The sequence below is a fragment of the Gadus macrocephalus genome, chromosome 4 (assembly GCF_031168955.1).
Source record: "Gadus macrocephalus chromosome 4, ASM3116895v1".
In the NCBI taxonomy this organism is placed as follows: domain Eukaryota; kingdom Metazoa; phylum Chordata; class Actinopteri; order Gadiformes; family Gadidae; genus Gadus; species Gadus macrocephalus.
This window is the reverse complement of record NC_082385.1, coordinates 2,783,997-2,804,449: the sequence shown is the minus strand read 5'-3', so window position 1 is coordinate 2,804,449 and position 20,453 is coordinate 2,783,997. Positions and strand designations below refer to the sequence as shown.

At 46.7% G+C, this 20,453-nt stretch overlaps 1 protein-coding gene and 2 long non-coding RNA genes across 7 annotated transcripts in view; 2 read left to right on the top strand and 1 right to left on the bottom strand.

Moving 5' to 3' along the window:
• plxnc1 (plexin C1) overlaps positions 1-15,720 on the top strand; it is a 34,257-nt gene extending 18,537 nt beyond the window's left edge. For 3 of the 5 annotated variants that reach the window (XM_060048555.1, XM_060048557.1, XM_060048554.1), the window contains 20 exons: positions 1,148-1,253; positions 1,642-1,815; positions 2,921-3,088; positions 3,194-3,284; positions 3,646-3,747; positions 4,034-4,137; positions 4,502-4,543; positions 4,935-5,062; positions 6,332-6,530; positions 7,914-8,060; positions 9,030-9,198; positions 11,038-11,141; positions 11,781-11,856; positions 12,265-12,299; positions 12,792-12,887; positions 13,070-13,233; positions 14,022-14,169; positions 14,628-14,768; positions 14,867-14,941; positions 15,140-15,720. In XM_060048555.1, coding sequence (XP_059904538.1) covers positions 1,148-1,253; positions 1,642-1,815; positions 2,921-3,088; positions 3,194-3,284; positions 3,646-3,747; positions 4,034-4,137; positions 4,502-4,543; positions 4,935-5,062; positions 6,332-6,530; positions 7,914-8,060; positions 9,030-9,198; positions 11,038-11,141; positions 11,781-11,856; positions 12,265-12,299; positions 12,792-12,887; positions 13,070-13,233; positions 14,022-14,169; positions 14,628-14,768; positions 14,867-14,941; positions 15,140-15,244 — 2,374 coding nt within the window. In that variant the 3' untranslated portion in view covers positions 15,245-15,720. The remainder of the gene's footprint in view (positions 1-1,147; positions 1,254-1,641; positions 1,816-2,920; positions 3,089-3,193; positions 3,285-3,645; positions 3,748-4,033; positions 4,138-4,501; positions 4,544-4,934; positions 5,063-6,331; positions 6,531-7,913; positions 8,061-9,029; positions 9,199-11,037; positions 11,142-11,780; positions 11,857-12,264; positions 12,300-12,791; positions 12,888-13,069; positions 13,234-14,021; positions 14,170-14,627; positions 14,769-14,866; positions 14,942-15,139) is intronic. The other 2 variants (XM_060048558.1, XM_060048556.1) reach the window with 1 other exon arrangement.
• The window catches only part of LOC132454986 (uncharacterized), a 39,055-nt gene extending 18,751 nt beyond the window's left edge, over positions 1-20,304 (bottom strand). Inside the window, exon 1 of the long non-coding RNA XR_009525050.1 lies at positions 20,041-20,304. This is a non-coding gene — a long non-coding RNA (uncharacterized LOC132454986). The remainder of the gene's footprint in view (positions 1-20,040) is intronic.
• On the top strand, positions 18,135-20,092 carry LOC132454988 (uncharacterized). Its single transcript, XR_009525051.1, has 2 exons — positions 18,135-18,305; positions 20,023-20,092. It is a non-coding gene; the product is annotated as an uncharacterized LOC132454988 (long non-coding RNA).
• Positions 20,305-20,453: the final 149 nt, after the last annotated feature.

The following is a 20,453-nucleotide window of genomic DNA, read 5'->3' as shown; positions in this document are numbered from 1 at the left end:
TGAGTAGATAATTGAATAGAATTATATTTAAAAAATTGTTCAGTAAGTATACCACTACGTCTAGTATCATGGATTTATATTACTTCGAAAACAGTGTCTCTTTATGCAGGCGTGGTTTCCAGTGGCATGTTTTGTGTTTATTTCTGTTGGTATGTTTTCCACTGATAATTTTTTTTCAGTGACGTTTCACGTTGATTTTGGTTTGCTAAGTCAAATCACTGGGCGTCTCAGCAGCGTGGCTGACCCTTTCCTCCCCGGCTGTTTCCCACAAGGCACTCTTTTACAGCATCTCTGCATGTGAATGAATCCACGTATTAATATCACCGTGTGAGGTGGCAGAAGAAAGTCAAGGGTGCCAACCAATTCCATTAGGTTGGCACCCCCTCACCACCACCAGCGCCGAACACCGAAACCGAGAGTGAGCCCAACCACGTCCGCCCCACCACAGGCCCCCGAGCGCTCCCCATCTGTGTGTTCCCATACCGCCCCTCCTTGCCCACGCTTCAGAGAAACGTTGACAATACCATGACCTGGTTCATAGTTCCGGTCGGCAGCAGCTGCACGTGAACTTGAAAATCACGGACACAATGGATGGCCTGACCTTGCCACGCCCACTTCTGGAGAGGCATTTAATATCAAACCTTCTTATCAAGCTGCATCGACACCTTTTGTTGTTTGGGTCCCTCTCCTTCATCCTATCAGGTGCTCTCCTGACGCGGCTAAATTGCTACGATTATAACATAATATAATGTTATAATAATACTGTCGTGGAAATATCAATCGTAACTATAATATGTAAGTTATATAAACCCTGTTTGTTTAATTACGATCAGGAACTTCCTAGGAAGGAATTTCTTTTCGATGCAGCCCCTATAGCCACGAAGTCTGATACGGGAGGCCAATGTGTTGTGCAGATTCCTTTAACTGCAGACATGGGAAGTTATTCAAAACATTTTGACTGTATAATATTACGTGTTTTCTTTGAGCAGTTGCCGTTTGCTACACTACATTTTCACTCTACACTACTTGTTTGCTGGTACAAAAGCCCTCTTTTTGGTTATTGGGGTAGCATCAGCTTTATCTAGATTCTGCTTCCCTGATTGGCTTCTGATGTGGGCTTCTGTTCTCTGATTGGTCCAATGTGCAGCGGGAAGAGGAGGATGAACATCACGGTGTCCAACCTGAAGTTTGTCAATGAGGTCATCCACAGCCACACAGATGAGAGGGTCACCTTCTCCGAGTCAAGCGACCAAGTGAGTTGGTTCAGGCGCACTTAGTGCGCACTTACCAACGCGTGCACTTACACACGCATGCAGTCACGCGCGCATGCACTCACACGTGCATGCACTCACACACAAACGCACTCATACGCGCACACTCACACATGGAAGAGAAGGCACACAATCCTGCGAAGACACACGCACACACACACTTTCAAGACACGTTTGCTTAAGGATATGGAGAGAGAGATATACACACGCACGCGCGCGCGCGCACACACACACACACACACACACACACACACACACACACACACACACACACACACACACACACACACACACACACACACACACACACACACACACACACACACACACACACCACAGCGCCGCCTTTCACGTGCCTGCGTCCCAACAGTCTCTGCAGTTCGAGAGCCTGGCGACAGACCGCGACCCTTTCAGCAGCACTGTGACCCTGAGGGTAGCCAATCACACGCTGGCCTGCCCCACCGCCATCCGCTACCTGCCAGACCCCCAGTTCATCGACTTCATCTCCGCGCCCGCGGCGGACCACCTGCGGCTCACCATAGAGGTCAGTCGCCCCCGGGACCCCTTCAAACACTGGGTGGGGTGCTGGGGTGGGTGGTAGGGTGAGGGGGGTGAGTGAGTTAGGGGGTGGGCGAGCTAGTGAGTGAATGAGTGAGCGGATAGGTAGGTTAGTGAGTGAGTTAGCAAGCTCTGCTAGGTTCAAGCTTTGAGGCATGGTGGTGACATGGCGGTTGATGTCCTCAAGATTGAAGTCAAAGTGGGCTGGACTTTAACTTTCTGAATCTGCAAGCTGCGCTCCTCATCTAGAATACCCATAATAATGCAGAGAGGTCGACGGCTGAGTCGGATTAGCTCAGGAGGTAGAGCGGGTTAGATGTAACTATGGGTGGGACAAATTTATCGATTCTTCGATGCATCGCGCGATTCTCTCTAGAACGATTCCGCCTCGATGCAGATAAATCAATAATCTGAATATTTCTTTTTTTATATATTTAATTTATCTTCAGTGTGTATTGGCCAATCGGATTTGTCTTGACACAATTGCGATTCAGCCTACGCATAGCATGCACGCAAACTCACAGCCGGACACAAGAACTCCTTCTAATTCAAGAGCAGCTTTTTCTTTAATGACATAGAAAAGAAAGACATTTTTTTACTTACTTCCATATTGTGTTCTAATGCAAGCTGCATTGATTATTGCATTGTTCATAGAAAGTCATATTTGTGACAAAAGCTTTCTCTCTTAATTCAGTTAATTCATCTGTTGATGTCTTTAATGATCATCCCAAAAGTAGGAAGTGATTAGCAAACTCAGATGTATATATAAATATATATATATATATTTGAAAATCACGCATTGGAAATGTACATAAAAAAAATTGTTGCATCGAGATGCATCGATCATCGCTTTAGAATCGAATCGTTGAATCATGACGTGCCAAGAGATTCCCACCTCTAGTTGTAACCGGAAGGTTGAGTGTCGAGGTGTCCCTGAGCAAGAAACCTCCGCCTCACTGCTCCCGACGCGCTGGCTGTCGCCCTGCGTGGCTGACTCTGCCGTCGGTGTGTGAACGCCATGTGTATAAGTGGTGTGCAAAAGTAAAACCCGACCATAAGTCCCGAACGGCGGCTTCTGTTGTGATGTTCAGAAAAAGTCAGATGAGCTCCAGATGGCCCCAGAGGACCTGCGGGTGAAGGGCGTCCAGGGCGGTGAAGACCACGACTGTGTCATCACAACAATCGAACGCAGCAGCGGCAACGACTTCATCACCTGCGTCATCCAGAGCTCCTCCGACGCGGCCGTCACAGTGGTGAAGGTACGTCCCGTCACGTCAAAGTCAAAGCGTTTTATTGACTTTGCATTTTGTTTGAATGCAATTAATCAATCAACCAATCAATGCCTCGCCGTGCCTGTTTTTCAGATAAGATACGGAGGCCAGACGAAAGTCCTGACGCACTTTGACTACGTCAAACTGCTGCTCCTTCTCCTCGTAGTTCCCTTGATCGTGGGCAGTAAGAAAGGCCATAGGCTTCCTTCCCTCAACCTTGGCTAACAGGACCTTACCTAAACTATACCTTAGCATATCAACCGTAGCATAGCTGAATCTAAACCTCCATTATACCAAACCTGGCGAACCGGACCTTACCTGAAGCATATCTTAGCATAGCAACCGTAGCATATCAATCTGAGCCTCCATTATAACAACCTTAACTAACCGACCATACCTAAAGCATAGCATAGCATCCATTGCATGGCTCAATCTGAACCTCCATTGTAACAACATTACCTAACCATACCTTAGCATGGCAACCGTAGCATAGCTCGATCCGACCCTCCATTATAATAAGAGAACGTGATGCCTGTGTCTTCCAGCGGGGGTGGGCGTCTACTGCTGGCAGAAGAGGAGTCTCACCGCCCGGATGAACCATCTCATCGAGGTCCTGGAGATGGACATCAGGAACGACATCCGCCAAGGTGAGCCCCAGGAGGGAAGCCGGACACGGAGCGCACCTTTGGTAGCTCTGTCGCGATGCTAGGAACACAACCACGCTGTGACGACATGAAACGTAATGATGGCGTCTTCTGAGACAGAATGTCAAACAAGTGAAAACCACAAATAGATCTACTAAAAATATGAGTGCTCAACATGAGCACAGTAGCAAATATGTCACTGTAAACTTTATCGACTGTTATTAAGTAAGACCACTGGCCCCGAGCTATGGTTCTGAACTGGTTCTAACCGGTCGGGGTGCTGGGATAGGGTTCGTGGACATGCAGACGGAGGACTCGGAGCTGATTGAGAACGTGGGGGCGATCCCCTTCCTGGACTACAAGCACTTTGCCGCCAAGATCTTCTTCCCCGAGGTAAGACTGGAGACTCACTTCAGAGTTCACCTAGACACTTCATAGCCTCCGCCTCCCACCCCTCCTACGCACTTATCGTATTTTGTACGTCCCTGCACTAAATAGTACTTAGCATCGTGTAGCATCTTATCCTAGCTATGTTTGTTGTATACGGGGATGTGTTAGCCTAGCGATTGTTAGTGCTTGGCACTAACGGTTTTGCTGTTTCTTTTTCTTCTGACAAAAGTACTTATTGTAAGTCTCTTGGATAAAGCGTCTGCTAGATGCCCTAAATGTAAATGTAAGTGGATCCATACTTGATCCCGACACAAATCAATTGTTCCTGCACCATTTGATGGGTGTTCTTGTCTCCATCTCCTCCCAGGGGGGAAGTCTGATGACGGCGTGCCTCAAAGACATCAGCCAGGTGGGGCCGTGCGTTTCTTTATCCTAATCGTTCAGCTCTGAAGTACGGTTGAATATCGAATGAACGTCGAATCAAATATGAAGCAAGCTCAGATTTCATACAAAATCTGTGCTGGTCTACCGTCAGACATTAATCCAAAGTCTGGTTTAGATTAATCACCTCCAGAGTAGTGTACCACTAAGAGGTACCGGGTTTGATGCCTGCAGGCATTTGACGCCTGACCCCCTAACCTGCTCTTTATCAAAAACGACCTGTGTCATGTGAATTCCCTGTTGTTCTCCGTCTCACGTGTGCTCTTTGTGTGTGTGTGTGTGTGTGTGTGTGTGTGTGTGTGTGTGTGTGTGTGTGTGTGTGTGTGTCTGTGTGTTGTGTGTTGTGCGGTGGTGGTCAGGACCCGAGGAAGATGGAGAAGCAGGACGATGGCTGCGGGCGCCTGGCCCAGCTGCTCAGAGAGCCCTTGTTCCTCACCTCCATGGTGCACACCTTGGAGGAGCAGAAGTCCTTCACCATCCAGCACAAGTGTGTTGATTGTTGAGTGAATGAGATGATGGGTGAATGAATGAGATAGTGAATAAGTGAATGGAAGTGAATAAGCCGTCTGGTGGGTAGTAGTGGAGTAGCACCACTCCAGACTTCTGGTGGGTGTAGTAGTGGAGTAGCACCACTCCAGACTTCTGGTGGGTGTAGTAGTGGAGTAGCACCACTCCAGACTTCTGGTGGGTGTAGAAGTGGAGTAGCACCACTCCAGACTTCTGGTGGGTGTAGAAGTGGAGTAGCACAACTCCAGACTTCTGGTGGGTGTAGTAGTGGAGTAGCACCACTCCAGACTTCTGGTGGGTGTAGAAGTGGAGTAGCACCACTCCAGACTTCTGGTGGGTGTAGAAGTGGAGTAGCACCACTCCAGACTTCTGGTGGGTGTAGTAGTGGAGTAGCACCACTCCAGACTTCTGGTGGGTGTAGAAGTGGAGTAGCACAACTCCAGACTTCTGGTGGGTGTAGTAGTGGAGTAGCACCACTCCAGACTTCTGGTGGGTGTAGTAGTGGAGTAGCACCACACCAGACTTCTGGTGGGTGTAGTAGTGGAGTAGCACCACTCCAGACTTCTGGTGGGTGTAGAAGTGGAGTAGCACAACTCCAGACTTCTGGTGGGTGTAGTAGTGGAGTAGCACCACTCCAGACTTCTGGTGGGTGTAGTAGTGGAGTAGCACCACACCAGACTTCTGGTGGGTGTAGCAAGGTCTCCTCTATTCTTCTATTGTCTTATTTCATAATCGTACGTGGGACTTCCTCACAGGGGCATGATTATAAAATATAACCGTGCATGCGTGGTCTCGGCAGGTGCATGAGTTAATCTTGAGTGTATCATGAGTGTATCATGAGTGTATCATGAGTGTATCATCATGTAATCATGCATGTATGAGTATATCACCATATAAGGCCTAAAAAATAAATAATTGGTTCTTGTTGGTTGTCAGTTGAGGTCATGGGTAGGTAGGGAATTTATTTTATTTTTTTATTTAAAATAGCGAATGATAGGTAGGTTGTTTTCATTTAAAATCGAGAAAATTCGCTCATCCTTGTACAGAATGAAGAGGTGCTGTACCAAAACGGAATTATAGTTTTAAAGCTCATAAAATTATTTGGGTCGCACATAAATTGAAAGGGTCGGTCAGAAACCGGAACCAAACAACTTTTTTTTTTTAGGCCCGAGTGTATCATGAGTGTATCATCATGTGATCATGCATGTATGAGTATATCACCATACAATCGTACCTGCGTGGTCTGCAGGTGCACGGTGGCCTCCGTCCTGACGGTGGCGCTGCACCGCGACCTGGGCTACCTGACGGAGGTGATGGAGCAGCTGCTGCGGGCGGCCATGGAGCGGCCCGGCAACGGCCAGCACAAGATGGTGCTGCGCCGCACGCAGTCCATCGTGGAGAAGGTCCTCACCAACTGGATGTCCGTCTGCCTTTACGGCTTCCTCAGGGTGGGTGTGGCGGCAGCTTTTGTAAAAGGTGGAGGTTGACGTGAGCGTGGGTCCTCGGAAGGGCGAGGAGCAAACCGTGACTCCGAAACCTTGGTGGGAGAGTGAGCTATGTCTTGAGAACGCTTTGGGGCGGCATATGGGCGTCGAGGTGTCCCTGAGTGAGACGCCTCACCCTGACTGCTCCTGACAAGCTGGCTGTCGCCCTGCGTGGCTGACGGCACCGTCGGTGTGTGAATGTGTGCATGAATGGGTGAATGCTAGGCATTATTGTAAAGCGCTTTGAGTGGCCACTGCTTAGAAGTGCGTCATATAAATGCAGTCCTTTAGGGTAGCTTGGACGATTCGAGGTCACCCTTAGAAGGAACAAACGGTAGGGGTGGCTCCTTTTTAAAGATGGGCTAGGAGGGAAGCAGGTGTGGAGGGGGAAGACAGAAAGATAAATAGATAATTACACAAAAAGAATAACCTTCAAAAGCTGCTTAAACTGAAACCCTAATCAGGAAACCTGCAGCCACGGCGACAAAAGTGACATTCTCACACAGGGCGTGATGAAACATCGTCACATGTGAGTAAGTCACACCGTTGGTTTGAGTAGCACCTTTCACATTAAAACGCAAAAAAGCGGAACACACAAGACTTAAAAGACAAGTCTTTTACGGTTTCTAAACCGGTTCTGTAAGGATAAATCCCCAGATTTGCATGGGAATTAGACTAGACAAAGAGAAAACAAGGTGCTTGATTTTCAACTCCTCTCTCTGACTTCCTGTCGCTCGGCAGGGCTTGAGCCGCAGAGATGCGTGCCAGACCGAGTCCCATGACCTCCTTCCTTGTTTAGAACAACACACCAACAACGGTCAGACCACAGGGACGTGGGCAGACCTTAGAATTAAATGTCATCAGAGTCACGGCTAACAGCTGATGTTGAATACAATGTCAACACCAGACGATGGCCGTGACTGAGACTTTTTGGAAAAGGACTGTTGATGGTTGACATATAATAAAAAGGGTAACACTTAACAATAAGAGTACATTTAATAAACATTAATTAACATTAAGTTATGAAGTAATAATCATCAACTAACTAGTTAATTATCAGTTAACTAGGGTTGAGTAATAATTTACTAACAGCGTAGGCCAACACAGCGTAGTAATGCTATGTTATGCTAATGCATATAATATGCTACTATAATGGATAATGAGTGTAACCTTACTGTCCAGTGTCACCTATAACTATATTTTAAGCGGCTTTAGCTTTTGGTTTCATTTTGAGGTTACATCTCTCTGAAAGGACGTTGTTGTAGAACCAGAGTGGAGGAAGGGGATCTGATCCCTACCCTTCTCCTCGTCCCCGCGGTGTGTGTGTGCGTGTGTGTTTGTGAGCAGGAGAGTGCGGGCCAGCACCTGTACTTCCTGGTGAGCGCCCTGACGCAACAGATCGCCAAAGGACCCGTGGACTCTGTCACCGACAAGGCTCTCTACACCCTCAGTGAGGACTGGCTACTGTGGCAAGCCCAGGACTTCACTGCTGTCGTGAGTAGGCCCGCCCCCAGAAAATATCAATTTCCTGATTATGGGGCTATTTACTAACTCAAAGGGGTGATATTATGCCACCAGGTGTGAGTGTGATTAGCCGTTACGAGCCGATTGAAAATCTGCATGTTCCTGGGTTTAAGTGACATCAGAAGTGGGCTTGTTCACCTAGATGTATGCTGGATAGATCAGTCGACCAACCTACCCAGTGGACTGTAGCAAATGTTGCTTATGTTGGCACAATATCACCCCTTTATAGATATCCATGTTCTGGGGAAAGGCGATTTACTAACTTACAGATATCCATGTTCTTATGAAGGGATATTTTCAGGGGGTGTGAAAAAGCGAGGGAGAAACTGAAACAAATATTGGAACTGAGACACAGCAAGACTCAACGTCTCATACGTTTTGGCAGCCCACGAATTGGGCTTGTGGAACTTTCAGAACATCTAGTCTTCCTGAGACTGAAGAATAATATCACTGTTTCGGTTAGATACGCTACTCAGTGATTCCTACTCAAGGATGCAGGCAGAGATACATGCACACATGCGTACGTGCATGCACACGCACACACACACACACACACAAACACAAACACTAACACAGAATACATTTCCGTTCAAACATTCAGCTGACAGACACAGAATACGTTTCCGTTCAGACATTCAGCAGACAGACGCGGTTGTCCATCGCGACCATCAACTGAGGACAATCAGAGCATACAACCAAAACTCACTCACTCACTCACTCACTCACTCACTCACTCACTCACTCACTCACTCACTCACTCACTCACTCACTCACTCACTCACTCACTCACTCACTCACTCACTCACTCACTCACTCACTCACACAGACACACACACACACCTGCCGCTCATTCATTCTCCTCGATTAGCATCGTTAACAATAATTATTAATAATAATTGGTGGTGAAAGCACTGTTGTGTGGTTGTGTGGCCCCCTCAGAAGCTGCAGGCGGTGTTCGTGGTGGGCGGCGACGGGCAGCTCAGCGAGCCGCTGGAGGTGGAGGCGCTCAGCTGTGACACCGTGGACCAGGTCAAACTCAAGATCCTGGCCGTCTTCAAGGCCAAGTTCGGCTTTGCCTACAACATCCCGCTCCGGGACATACGGCTGGGTGGGTGACGGCGGGGTCACGCTAAACCCCGCTTTAAGGGTGTAGATCTCTGTGCTGTTCACACTACACTGCTTTAAGGGTGTAGATCTCTGTGCTGTTCACACTACACCGCTTTAAGGGTGTAGATCACTGTACTGTTCACACTACACCGCTTTAAGGGTGTAGATCGCTGTACTGTTCACACTACACTATTACACCAATTTTAGGTTGTAGTTCGCTACTGTTCACACTAGACCACTTTCAACCTGTATATTGCTGTACTGTTCACACTACACCACTTTCAGAGTATAGATTCCATAGTGTCCACACTACACCGCTACACCAGGTTCAGAGTGTAGATCGCTGTAGTGTTCACACTACACCCCTAAACCACTTCCAAGGTATAGATGGCTGTACTGTTCATACTACACCATTCTCAGAGTATAGATCGCTGTACTGTTCACACTACACCACTTTCAGAGGCGGGTGGAAATGAGGTCTAAAAAGTGGAAACTTAGCTTGACAGGAAAGGGAACTCAAATGGCCTACTTTAATTTGTCCTTTTTATGTTGTTTTTGCCTGTAACGTTGTGACTAGGCTGTTTCACACCTTATCTGACTTTTTTTTCCGCCAGTTGTTGATCTGTTTAGTATCGGCAGACTACTTTGCCACCCTCCCCCGATCCTCCTCTCGGTGTTTTCTGTGGTTAACACTAGCGCGTTTCGTTTCATCATGTGCTCTAACCTCAAGGGGTTCGACCACAAGATGAAAAACCAACACTAGGGGTCTGTTCGAAACCACCTACTTGCTTCCTACTCTTACTAACTATGACGTCAAATTGAGTAAGTAGAACGTAGTAAGCGAGTTTTAGGTAAGCGAGTAGTATCCGAATGTCTTCTACTTCCGGAAAGATTTTGTGCAAGCATCGCTAGCTTACTAGACGTACTCAACCGCCCCAGAATGCACTGCGTCTATTCAAAAGAACAATGGAAGCAATGGCGCTAAACGGGGAGCCGCAGCAGCAGAGCCCACAGCCATATATTCTGTATTAACTGGCAATCTAGCATTAGGTACAAAGAAGAGGAAACGCGGGAAAATCAGACAATAGACAAGAAAAATATAAAATGATTAATCATAAATAATAAATGTTTTTTTTAATAATTGTTTAATAATTGTTTTTAACATATCACCGCAAATCCTTAGGTTGAAGATGTACTGTGACGTTAAATGTGACGTTTATATATTTATTTATAATATTTATTAACGGCGCCCGGCCGGTAGGTTATTGACACGTCATTTGACACGTCATTTGATTCACGTCATCTGAGGTGGCTAAGTAAGAACGGTCTTCAGAACGTCGATTACTCAAATGGATTACTCAATCATTATTTAGTGATTCGAGTAGTAAGCCAAGTATTGAGTAGGTAGTAAGTAGTAATTAGTAAGTCATTTCGAACAGACCCTAAGACTCCGAAAACTGAAACCCTGAATGTTGTCTGTCTGTCTGTCTGTCTCTCTGCCTGTCTGTCTCTCTGTGTGTTTCTCTCTCTCTCTCTCTCTCTCTCTCTCTCTCTCTCTCTCTCTCCCTCTCCCTCTCCCTCTCACTCTCTCTCTCTCTCTCTCCCTGTCTGTCAGTCTGTCTGTCTCTCTGTGTGTTTCTGTCTCTCACTCTCTCTCTCTCTATCTGTCTGTCTGTCTGTCGGTCTTTCTGTCTCTCACTCTCTCTCTGTCTGTCTGTCTGTCTGTCTGTCTGTCTGTCTGTCTGTCTGTCTGTCTGTCTTTCTGTCTCTCACTCTCTGTCTGTCTGTCTGTCTGGCTGTCTGTCTGTCTGTCTGTGTGTGTGCGTGTCGTGTCCCCCAGAGCTGGAGCAGGGCCCCGGTGTGTTTGTGGCCCTGGAGGAGGTGGACCGCAGCTCAGAGGTCATCGGGGAGGTCACCATGCTGAACACACTCCGCCACTACAAGGTGAGGCTCTCAGACACTACAAGGTGAGGCCCTCAGACACTACAAGGTGAGGCCCTCAGACACCACAAGGTGAGGCCCTCAGACACCACAAGGTGAGGCTCTCAGACACTACAAGTCTTCCAGGGATGATGAAGCGTGCAATGGGTGCCATAATTGCACGCACGCACGCACGCACGCACGCACGCACGCACGCACGCACGCACGCACGCACGCACGCACGCACGCACGCACGCACGCACGCACGCACGCACGCACGCACGCACGCACGCACGCACGCACGCACGCACGCACGCACGCACGCACGCACGCACGCACGCACACACACACACACACACACACACACACACACACACACACACACACACACACACACACACACACACACACACACACACACACACATACATACATACATACATACATACATACATACATACATACATACATACATACATACATACATACATACATACATACATACATCGGCGATGGGGTGGTGGCCGGTAAACAATAAGTTTACCTTCCTGGGGAGTATACTCCAGAATGTCCATTACATCATGTTATGTAATGTCACATAACGTAATGTAACATCATGTTATGTCACTTATTGCAACATGATGTCATACCGTGTGTCTCCAGGTGCCGGCTAAAGTCACAGTGAAGGTCCTGTCCACCGGCTGCCATCCTCCACTGGTCTCACAGAGCAGTGTGAAGGGTGAGCCTGTGTGTGTGTGCGCATCTATCTGCGTGTGTCTGTGTGTGAACATCTATCTGTGTGTGTCTGTGTGCGTGTGTGTGCATGGCGTGTACATTTTGTTTGTGTACATCTATCTGCGTGTGTGTTTGTGTGTACATCTATCTGTGTGTGTGTGTGTAAATCATTCTGTGTTTGTGCTTGTGTGCATCTATCTGTGTGTGCGTGTGTGTTAATGTGTGTGTGTGTGGCGTGTACATTTTGTTTGTGTGCCTCTATCTGTGTGTGAACATCGTTCTGTGTGTGAGTGGGTGTGTGTACGTGTGTGTGTGTGTGTGTGTGTGTGTGTCTTTTATTTGGAGGAAGCATCACATCGAACCAAACCTAACCTCTGTCTCTGTTTACCCCGCGTCTGATCGGTTTCTCCAGATGATCAGGATTTCTCCGTCAAGTACTTTCATCTGGTAAGTAGCGCAGTAGTACAGTGTCTGTCCAGGTCAATGTCTTTGTATGGGTAACATTATACTTGTTTTTTAACAATTGAGGCGATAGTTTTGAATATTGCGAGACTCTATAGCATTGCATCTGGCGTCCACTCTAGTTCAGTAGTTCAATAGTTCACAAGGCGAAAAAAGGGAAACGATTCAGTAGAATCTAACAGTGAAACGATTCGGCATAAGTTTAACTGGCTGGTTCCTTGTTGGGTAACCTGGTCGGAGACGCCCGGTTTCAGTTCCGACCTGTGCTCCTCTACTGTCATCCTCGGTCTCACTCTCTCAATCACTCACTCTCTCTCTGTCACTCACTCACACTCTCTCTGTCACTCACCCACTCACACTCTCTGTCACTCACTCACACTCTCTCTCTGTCACTCACTCACTCAGCAACTTCCCTGTCTATATCGACCGCCCGACCTGGATGGCCCTTAAACTCTCTCTCTCCCTCCTCTCACACAGATCGATCCCGACGTGTGCGAGGACCAGGGCATGAACCCAGAGAGGAAGAAGTTGAAGCTGAAGGAAGTGCATCTCACCAAGCTGCTGTCCACCAAGGCATCCACCTCCCTTACTATCTCACTATGTTACGCACCGCTTCTGATAGCCTACAACTCTCGATGAAAAACATCCAATCGTGACTGTAGGACGCTTGCTGATGCAGACTATCCTTCCTGTAGTATTCATTGCATGTGTTGCTCCCAGCGTTTGTCGAACGTCGTCTCACTCCCATCCCCTAGGTGGCGGTCCACTCCTACGTGGTCAACCTGTTTCGGGGGATCTGGGGCGTGGGCCCCGGCAGAGCCCCCCCCGCCATCAAACACTTTTTCGACTTCCTGGACGACCAGGCGGCCAGAATGAAGATCACCGACCCGGAGGTTCTGCACATCTGGAAGACCAACAGGTGCGTGTCTCTTTCTCTCTCAGCCCCGGTCCACCTCCCACATCAGCCCTGAGTGCAGGCTGCTAATGGCTCGTTGTGTAGCATAGCCGCGGGGATGGGGACAATGTGATGCATTGTCAATGCAGAGTAGCCAGAAATACCTCTCTCTCTCTCTCTCTCTCTCTCTCTCTCTCTCTCTCTCTCTCTCTCTCTCTCTCTCTCTCTCTCTCTCTCTCTCTCTCTCTCTCTCTCTCTCTCTCTCTCTCTCTCTCTCTCTCTCTCTCTCTCTACTCTACTTCTTCATCGTTCGCTGGCAGTAGTGTAGACGGAAGTAACGAGCCTGGGGGCGCATTCCAAAACTTTGGACTATGTCTGCCATCCTATTCCTCCTTCGCTTATATTCCCAAGGAGACGAGCAGTGGTAGTTGTAGTTGAGCAGGTGGAAAGTTTAACCTCCGTGGCTCAGGAGGTATGTGAGCCACGGAGGCAGGATGCTAGTTCGATCCCTGGCTCCGACTTGCTAAGTGTTGAGGTGTCCCTGAGCAAGACACTTCACCCTGACTGCTCCAGACAAGCTCACTTTCCCCGTGCGTGGCTGACACCGCCGTCGGTGTGTTAACGTGTGCATGAATGTCAGGCAATATTGTAAAGCGCATGAGTGGCCACTGGTTCGAAAAGCACTAAAGCACGACTATTGGAACGCAGCCTAGAACGAGTACATTATTTTAAAAGCGATGCTTGACCCGGTAGAGACGACCTTTTGAACCTCATGTCTGCCTCGTGACCCCCCCCCCCCCCCCCCCTCCCAGCCTGCCGCTGCGCTTCTGGGTGAACATCCTGAAGAACCCCCAGTTTGTGTTCGACATGGACAAGTCGGACCACCTGGACGGCTGTCTGTCCGTCATCACTCAGGCCTTCATGGACTCCTTCTCCCTGACGGACACCAAGCTGGGCAAGGTGGTGCTCTAGAGACCGCAGCCTGTGGTCATGTTGCCACAGCTGTGTAATGTGCAACGGTCTACTTAGCAAGTAGTCAATTTTAAGTATCAGTCAGGCCAAATTGGTATTGGTTTGGTCTGTTTTGTAAGGATTTTAATGGGCAGAATTCATACTTTGTACGTACCTTTGCAGTGTCACGTTAGATGCACACATCTGTCTTGCAACTGTTATTGGTCACGTTGTGTGCAAGGGGGCATTGCCTCTTTTGCATAGTATTTTGTTATTATATTCTTTAAAATTGTCATATTTAACTTGCACCAGTGCCCTGACCGAGACCAACCAAGATGTCTGTTTTTATAAGTGAGTGTGTTTAAACAGTTTGGATGTGTAACTAAAGGGTGATGCTGAAACCTATCCCATGACCGAATCTGTTGAAATAAAGTTACAACTATTTATTTAAACTTCTTTTGTTTCAGCACGCGCCCACCAATAAGCTTCTGTATGCCAAAGACATCCCTCAGTTCAAACAGGAAGTGAAAGCGTATTACAATTGTGTCCGGGAACAGCAGCCGATCACCACAGCTGAATTCAAGGATTTCCTGCTAGAAGAGTCAAGGGTTTGTTTTTAGTTTGTTGTTTTTTTGTTGTTTTTTTACAAACGCCCATATTTGGTGTTACCCCCGTGCCAACACTAACAACGTTCCTGTTCAAACAGAAACACGACAACGAGTTCAACGAGGTGGCGGCTCTCCGAGAGCTCTACAAGTTCATTCATCAGTATTTCACGGAGGTAAGACAGTTTATTCAAATCATGGTGTGTGGATGCAGGCGAGGCCACACGCCAAACTGATCCCGATGCTACTCGTTTCGTTCTTCTCGTCTGTGGCTCACACATCCTGTTGCAGAGGCTTGGCTTCTTGCGGTTGCTCAGGTTGCCATGGTTGCCAGTCTTAGCCCTCTTCCTGCGCTCACCTTCTTCTCCCAACAGATCGAGCAGAAGCTGGAGCACAGCGGCGCCCCTGCTGAGCTTAAAGAGCAACTGAAGCAGGTCAAAAATCAGTTTGATGGCCAGGAAAGCTGCTCCTGGGACTGATAGAAATTATGCAAAAGTGGCTTTATTTGCATTTCTTCGTTATCGCAGTTACGCTCTTAAAAGACTTCCTGTGTCAACAGTCAAATGAGATCTCAGAAGGGATGAGAAGAGGAGAAACAATGTTATTTATTGTTCAAATCTCTAGCAAATGGGACCGGTGAGCACTGCTTTAGTTTGGACGCTCTCCTCTTGTAGGCCATGGTCAAATTCCAGGTATAACCGGTTTGTTTCATCCTTCTGCTATTTATTGTCCCAGTGACAATGTATGCTAACTTATAACTTATGGCACGTATTTTGTGCCATAAGCTAAAATGAGCTAAAATGCCGTAAACTGTTTTTTTCTTTATTTTACCATTTTTTATGTGCTTATCAGCATTGTGCTAAATGCGAACATGTGTTGTACAAGACAATAATATGAGATGATGTTATGTAATTTTTTATACATGAGTTGGTTATAAAAGTATTTTGCCTTTAAACGGATAGAAAAGCTTCTATTTTGAAAAGCTTCTATTTTGAAAAGCTCTCTCCGGCCTGTAATCAATGCATTCATTAGCGCAGCACTTCTAGGTCCATCTCCACAGCACACTGACTCCAGACGATCCTGGAACAGCCCTCCATTAGAGGGATAGAATATGTTGCATCTTCGTTCTTAAGAGATGGTAAATATGAGGCTCTGGAATATATGCAAAATGTGTTTTGAATACTTGGTCACTCGCTTGTCTTCAAGAGTGCATCGTTTAGCGATTCATTTAGTGATTTATCACAGAGGAGGTTTTAGTTCTTAACGGAGATCTGAGCACCGTCACTTTACAATACCTTATTATTATATATTATTATTATATTTATTAGTATTACTTTGAAAGAAAAGGTGTTGATGCAATATGAAGCAGAACCAGCCTAGTCACAGATCATATGACAAGTTTTCAAATGTGAAGCAAATGTGAAGACACTTATACGAACCAAAATCACTCATTTGGCCAAAACTGCATACATAATAAGGAAAGAAATAAAATAATAAATTATAATGAATTGCAATTGTACTGCAATATGAAAACTAATTTTCAAGCAAATGTCCAAACTAATGAATTTGAAATGTGCGTTTGTCTGTTAGTGGTAGCTTAGCTTGTTGCTTGTTTATTTCTCATTACTGTTCAACTCAACACCAGACCACAATTTCTCGCTTAAGCAGGTAGTTACATAGAAACATTATAGGCTGTTGAAAGAGTACGGAAATTTACAAAGAAGACTGTCTGTAAAAAAATATGTAGTCAGAAATTAGATTCTAAGTAACAGAAACCACCATAACCGACGCATTGGTTTTAACTGTGATTCGACCTAACAAACTAATCGTGCAAGATTAGATATGACTCACGCAACCCATTTCCCCATATTAGTGGAGAAGAACCGAGGACTTTAATTGCCTATCCGGAGGACTGTCCGGAGATGGCCTGGTCCCTCTCTGCGGGCGGTCCCAGCTCCTCCATCTGGTGGTGGAGCTGGGACCTTTCAGGCCCTCCAGCCGGCGACACAACAGCACGTCCTGCCGGTACTGGGAGACGGATACTACTACCGTACTGTCTGTCATATTCTGACGGGACTCAAGTATCCCTCATATCTAGAGTTATACCGCCCCCTACTGGATGAATCGCCTCACGTAGGCTGTCAAGATAAAAAAAAAAAATATATATCAAAACTAATCGATTTACGTACAGTAGCTGAACGATATTGGACAAGACTCCCTCCGAAAGTGGAGAGCGGGATAAAAAAACTTTAAATAAATACAATAACCGCCTTTGTCAACGTCTTTTGTAAGGATTATGGAGACAAATAACGGTAGGATTCTTAATAACATTAGAAAAACCTATATTTATTTATGATCGCCATTATGTCATTGTTACTGAAATAAGACTATAATTTAGAGATAACAGGAGTACAATTCTATAGAGTGGCGAAGTCACGCCCCTTCCGGTAGGGCTCATGGGACCTATGAGATCGAAAAATATGAATGGGTGTCAATGGAGAGAAAATATTTATTTTCTGGTCCCGGTCTTTATATGCCCTGGATTACACATATGTTGTTTGTGGATTTAAAGGATAATTTTTCATGCAAAGAGTTCGACCGTTTATTGTGCAATTGTTCAGATAAAGGCTGTAGTGAAAACACAACGAGAAAGACTACACGGCTCGTATGTGACGTCACGCTCCGTGGAGAAGACCGACAATCTTCCCATCGGCATAACTGAAACTCTGCACGTGCCCCGACTTATAATGGTTTTCACCTCTTTCGATGCTTTTATCCTCCCCTTGGAAAAAGCGGTGAAGTGGGGCAGAGAGATCGCCATCTCTGTGCCGAGTTCCAAGGGCGGGTGTGGTGACGTATCTCATATGCGTCGAGAGCAGCGAAGAGCTGTAGTTCACAAAGCGGCCTCACATAAAACCTAAAATTATCAAACTTCTTCACAAACATTTTTAGTTTTCTTTGCATGAAAAATTATCATTTAAATCCACAAACAACACATGTGTAATCCAGGGCATATAAAGACTGGGACCAGAAAATAATTATTTTCTCTCCATTGACACCCATTCATATTTTTCGATCTCATAGGTCCCATGAGCCCTACCGGAAGGGGCGTGACTTCGCCACTCTATTGAGTGGCGAAGTCACGCCCCTTCCGGTAGATCCCATGGGACCTATGCGGTCGAAAAATATGAATGGGTTTCAATGGAGAGCCATTCATATTTTTCGATCTCATAGGTCCCATGGGCTCTACCGGAAGGGGCATGACTTCGCTACTATGTTTTTGCTAGTCTCTCCTACGAATGAATTTGCTGCCAGGTGAACCCGCATGGTGCGGAAAGGCAGAGTCTGAGCACGTTTATGGGCGACTCTGCCTTTCCGCACCATGCGGGTTCACATGGCGGCTGGCTGCCGCTCTTCGTCGCCCTCGGTGGACTCCGGGGGTCCCGCGCTCTGCAGGAGGTTGACGTGTTCCTCTCCCTCGGTGGAGATACCCGCGACTTCACCTTAGCCGCACGCTGGGTGTACGTCGTCAATGTGGGTGTTGTATAACGTTCTTTATACAACGGGGGACCGGCGAACAACTGTCCGAATTCTGCGACCCACCGAAAAGTGTGACCCTAGGGGGCGCTGCTGCACATTTTCTGCAACATGCACGTTTGCATTATAACAAAAACATGAATACATCATAAGACCCAGGGACGTGCACAGGAATTTTGAGGGGCAGTTGCTCTGACCTGAAAAAAGGGCACCCCCCCCCCCCCCCCAATGCAGCTCTTTAACCCTGTACTTTCTAGCATGGTCCTCTCATATATGGTGATCAGCACTTAGGCCTACTTGCCCTATGTGCCTCCTCCTGGTCCACATTTTCCGAGTGTCTGGAGGCTTGTGGCTGCTCCTCATCTTAAATGTAATGTTATTATGAAAAATTGCCATTAGTAGGCTAAAATATGAGTCTGATTAATTTATCAATTAGCCTACACAGTATAATTTTTTATCACTATGCAAAGTCTCTGTCCCACCTGCTGTTTGGCTTTTTCGTAGCCAACCCTGTAGTGATGTGCTCCTCTTTGCTGCCTCCTTTAGTTGTCTCTCTCTCTCTCTCTCTCTCTCTCTCTCCTGAATCCTCCTCTTTTCACTGGGCATTTCGGCTCCACTTAACAATAACAAACAATACCCAAAATAGTGATAAGATTTAGGCATGAACCATTTTGAATGAAAGAATTCATGTGATGCATTACTTCCATCATTTATTCTTCTTGTTAAAACGAAATGTTAGAAACTAACTATCAGCAGACATGTAGCTTAGTTTGCCTACCAAAAAATGTGTAGACTATGTTATAACGGGCTGCTTGTCTGCAAGCTAGCTAGCTGTCTGATTATTTAGGCTAAACGTTACGTGGCAAACTGAGCCTGGATTTATGAAGATTGTAATTCATTTCATAAAACGTGATGATGATTGTTTGTTTGTTATACATCTCAAATTCACCTTTTCCGACAACATCAAGGCAGTCGTCTCACAGGTGCCGGTGTTCCGGTCGCGTGCAGCGCTGCAGCTACGTAAAGCAGCTTTCACACGCCGCGCGGCAACTCGCCGCCTCCATTAATTTCAATGAGGGCAGGGCGGCAGAAGGGAGGCGGCAAAAGCGGCTGTTGCCGCGCGGCAGAGTTTGCCCTCCCCCTACTGACTTTCACTCTCAGTGCCCGAACGGAATTGAATGAGGCTACGCTTACTTTATGAAATGTTCCGAGTGGCGATTTTTTTCATCTAGGCCTACATGAAATTCTGCATCCATTAAATGATTTAAAAAAAAATATATATATATATATTTTTTTTTCCACGGAAGGGCAACGTGAGCCGAGGAGGGCATATGGGCAGTTGACCAAGCAACCAGAGGAACCCCCCTGTGCACGTCCCTGAGACCTCCCCCCTCTTGATACTAAGATTAATTCTAAACAGCGATTTACACAGTATCCTATAATAGGAAATGCTCAAAGGTAAATCAGCGTAATTTAACACTGACTGTAGCTTTTTATGGGTAAAGAAGCAACGGTGAAGGACCGTACTAAACGCCCTATATCCGGGTCTGTAAAATGCTAATCAAATCAAAACAAATGTATTTATTAAGCACCTTTAATTAAAAGGTAATTGGTTGGGGGGAGATCTTACGTTTTAGTTATGTTTTTGTCATGCCTGTCTACGCTTCAAACTCGTGCATATTGCAAAAAATATGCAACAGCGCTTTTCGGTGGGTCGCAGAATTTGTACCAGCAGAACCTCAGCCTGGGGCTGCTTCACAGTCTGCCCCAGAGGGGGACGTACATGAGGGTTGAGGACCCCTCGGTTTCTGGACGGTTTAACAGGACTTTGGAGGGGGGCGCTTCCACTTCTAGCGTCAATACCTTGGCGCCACTTGTGGAGCGCAACCTGTTGCTCACCTGCGGTGCGCTTGACTGCTGCGGCTTCTGTGAGATGCTGAACTTGACGGACATAACACACGGATACTAAGCGGGGAGGATTATGAAGTTAGCCGTGTTGTCCCAGAAGTATGAAGGTATTATACCAGTAGATTATAGTTATTTATAGTTTTGGAGATCTGGTTTCCTGTTTTCACAACATTTTAGACTTTCTCTGACAGTGCAGGGATATGTGGGAGTGGAAGGGCAAATCACACCGTCAAATTAAAATGG